Here is a 3,349-nt window from a genome sequence, read left to right as displayed (position 1 = left end):
AGAAGCTGGGAGTAAATTATGAGTCCTTCTTTACCACCTGGGAGGGTCAAGGTCTACCGTCAATTTCAGCTGGGCCCAGTCAGTGCCTAAACTGCTTCACAGGACCCTACCAATCAGGGCCTCAATCACTTCTGCCCAGAAGCCAAGGAACCTGGTAGTCAGGCCTGTGATGCAAATACCGGCATCTCTTAACACAAAGGACCTTCATGCTCAAAAGGACCATATGAATTCACTCATAGGTGGGATATAAAACAGAAAACACCAAACAAGCAAGCAAAACAAACAAACTCATAGATACAGACAACAGTATGGTGGTTACCAGAGGGGAAGGGGGTTAGGGGGAGGATGAAGAAGGTAAAGGGGGTCAAAAATATGATGACAGCAGGAGACTTTGGGTGATGAGCACACAGTACAATATACAGATGATATATTATAAAATTATACACCTGAAACTTATGTAATGTTATTAACAAATGTTACCCTCGATAAATTTAGTTTTTTAAAAATGTCCAAATCCTACCCACTCCAAAAGGTCAAGTCAAAAGAAGTTAACATAGCAAAGAGATATCACCTCTTTATAAAGCAAACCATTGCGAATTAGCTTTACATAGTGAGCCCTGTATGTGCATTTTAGAGGGAATCGGTTTATACCAAATAAAATTATGCAACTGTTTCCCTTTCAGAGGTGGGGGTGCACGCAGTGCTGGTCTGGGATTTGTTCCTGGCTTGTACTGGACTCCGAGCTTCTTAGTCATCTTTGGATCCCCTTCACCTAGCCAGTGCTCGGCCTATAGTCAGTGCAAAGCAAAGGTTTTTAAGATGACGTAAATGAATGAGTAAATAAATAAATAAATAAATGATGAGTGCATCAGCGGGTAGGCAAATAAATGATTGAATAGTGAATGAGTAAACACAAACACGCAAAGGTGGAGGCATATCTCAGGACCTGTGTAAGGACAAGATATCACAGGTCTGGTGTGGACACACTTTGATTTCCCCCTTAGATCACGCTTCATGACCACCTCTCACATTGATGGGGGGAGTGAGGCCTTCTGTCCCACATGAGAAGAGGGTGGGCATTTTGTTCTCTTTAGCAAACCAAAAAAGGCTTGAAAACAAAACTTTGGAAAGAAAAAGACATATTTTGCTCCTATTGAAGATTCAGGGGCTAAGTCCGGTGGAGTAGCTCAGAAAGGCTTTCATATAGAATAGAGAAGTCAGCTTGCCCCCCTGTTGTGAAGGAGGAAATGACATAGGGACTGAGCAGCAGTGGGAGCAGGAGGCGCACAGAGACAGGACAAGAAAACTTTCAGGCAGATTTCTTTCTCTATCTGCCCTCTCCAGGCTGTGCCGGGCCAGGCAAGTAGCTGTGTGTTCTCGCCCTTCCCCATACACCTGCATGCCACCCTGGAGAGGAGCCAAGGAAGGAATCAGGGAAGAAATCTTAGACACCGAGCATCTTCCCTAGAGAAGCTGAGCTCTACCTAAAAGGACCATTAAGCTCTTGGATCGGACTATGGTTTAAACCAGAATGGACATTTATTTGATTTTCTCTTCCTTCTACCCAGTGGGCGGCAGCTCTTAAGGAAGATTAGGTTGAATAGACAAACTACAGAAACTACATTTTCTCTGCATAAATAAGTTCTGTGAATAAAATTCCTAACCCTGCTACAAGTGTTTCGCCATCCCTTTGTATCTGCCCACTAATTCCCTTTTAGCTGTGAGCCCAAGACCAAGAATGGGTACCAAGCCACCTTATCTGGTACAAGCTAAGACTGCTCAGATGAAGTTTAAATGAAATTTAATTTGTTATCTACACCAGGACACTTGAGAGTGAAAGGGTTGCTATTAATAATTATTCTGGGACAAAAGAGCTAAACTGAGACTGTCCCAAGTAACCGAGGATACATGTCTTCCAGCTATAAAGTCACCGGAGGTGGGTGGGAAAGGACTATGCCATCCTCCTATTCTCGGTGTCCAAGCACCAGCAATGCAGTGCTGGAATGCACAGCCCAGAGTTAACGGGAATTTAGACAAAAGAAATTAGAAATATATGTGCATATGCATGTGCGTACGTGTGTGCACACATGTACCAAGTAGTTGGTCCGATGTGGCCACAATGAAGCAATTAAGTAACGAGCCTAAAGGCTCTTTGTGAACTAGGCTCCCTGACAGCTAGAGCTTCTTTGTGGCCAGAACTGGGTGGATGGCCACCGGAGAGCCAGGCCCAGGACCCGCTCACTCACTCACTCACCTGATACTGTGGGAAGGTGGAGTGATTTGTGAACACTGGTGGAGGTGGATAGTTCAGGTTGAGCCAGAGTGGCTGGTTCAGGGATGCTGAGGTCAAGGTGGTGGCAAAGCGTGGGGTGAAGACATTCCCTGTGTACTTGAGGTTGTTCTTGTCGGCCACCGTCACTGGTGGGTTAACTGTAAGTCACAGGAGAGGTACAGGGGTTCAGTGACTGAGGAAGGGAGAGGCCAGGATGCCTTCAGCACCATGACTGCCCCCCAAGATTCATATTCTCAAAGGGCAGGGCTTTCAAGCTCTAAGAGGGTTCTTCAAGTTCCGGTGAGTTTCCAACAACAGGAAAACATGATTAGCTCACACCTTGCCACTTTGGAAAGGGTGAAACTCTCAGCAGGGTCTCCCTGGGAGCTTCTCTCTCCATCACTCACTAGGAAAGGAAGCAGTGTAGCAAGAGAATACAATAAACCAGATTTTGCTAGGGCTATATTTCACCTGCGTTCAAAACCAAGTTCTTTCAAGTCCTTTAGAAAAATCCAGTTTTATACGATCGCTATGCCATTGGAAGTCATTCTTGTCAAACTATTAAAGCAGGCCCCTGAGGAAACTGAGGACCTTGCACAGATGGTCATATCTATACCGGAATCATTTTTTTAGAAAATATTTTAAAACATTCTGTAATTCACTGTGGTATGACCCAAAATTAGTCTAAATGAATGAGATTTTGTTTCAGGGTATAAATCTTGGATTCTCTCCTCTACAATAAGTTTTATGAGCTTGCAGAGTCAGAGATAGGGCCTTGGTTTCCCTTATTGGCATTCTTTCTGAGAAAAGAGGTTTGGCTAAAACAGTTGTAGTAGGGCAAGAGAGAGAAAGCATGGTCTTGAATAACCTCCATACGCGATTAATCTGAAGCACTGACTTTTCTTCAGCTTGGGCAGCTTTGGGGGATGTGCTGAGTCCGAGCTATGTTCAAATTATTGACCACTAATAATGCCCATGTGACCTCTGACAGCCAAGAGCATTTCTCTAGCAATCGTATTCCCATAAGGGACACAGGGAGAAGGTCATTTCCCCCATTTTATAGGTTTAAAAACTGGC

At 44.4% G+C, this 3,349-nt stretch overlaps 1 protein-coding gene across 1 annotated transcript in view; it reads right to left on the bottom strand.

Moving 5' to 3' along the window:
- CUNH1orf94 (chromosome unknown C1orf94 homolog) overlaps positions 1 to 3,349 on the bottom strand; it is a 40,496-nt gene that overhangs the window by 13,259 nt on the left and 23,888 nt on the right. The window contains exon 3 of the mRNA XM_011358064.1: positions 2,255 to 2,430. Within this exon, the coding sequence (XP_011356366.1) occupies positions 2,255 to 2,430 (176 nt within the window). The remainder of the gene's footprint in view (positions 1 to 2,254; positions 2,431 to 3,349) is intronic.

The sequence above is a fragment of the Pteropus vampyrus genome, unplaced genomic scaffold (genome assembly GCF_000151845.1).
Source record: "Pteropus vampyrus isolate Shadow unplaced genomic scaffold, Pvam_2.0 Scaffold36, whole genome shotgun sequence".
Classification (NCBI taxonomy): domain Eukaryota; kingdom Metazoa; phylum Chordata; class Mammalia; order Chiroptera; family Pteropodidae; genus Pteropus; species Pteropus vampyrus.
The sequence above is the reverse complement of the archived record's forward strand: the minus strand, read 5'-3'. Positions and strand labels throughout refer to the sequence as shown.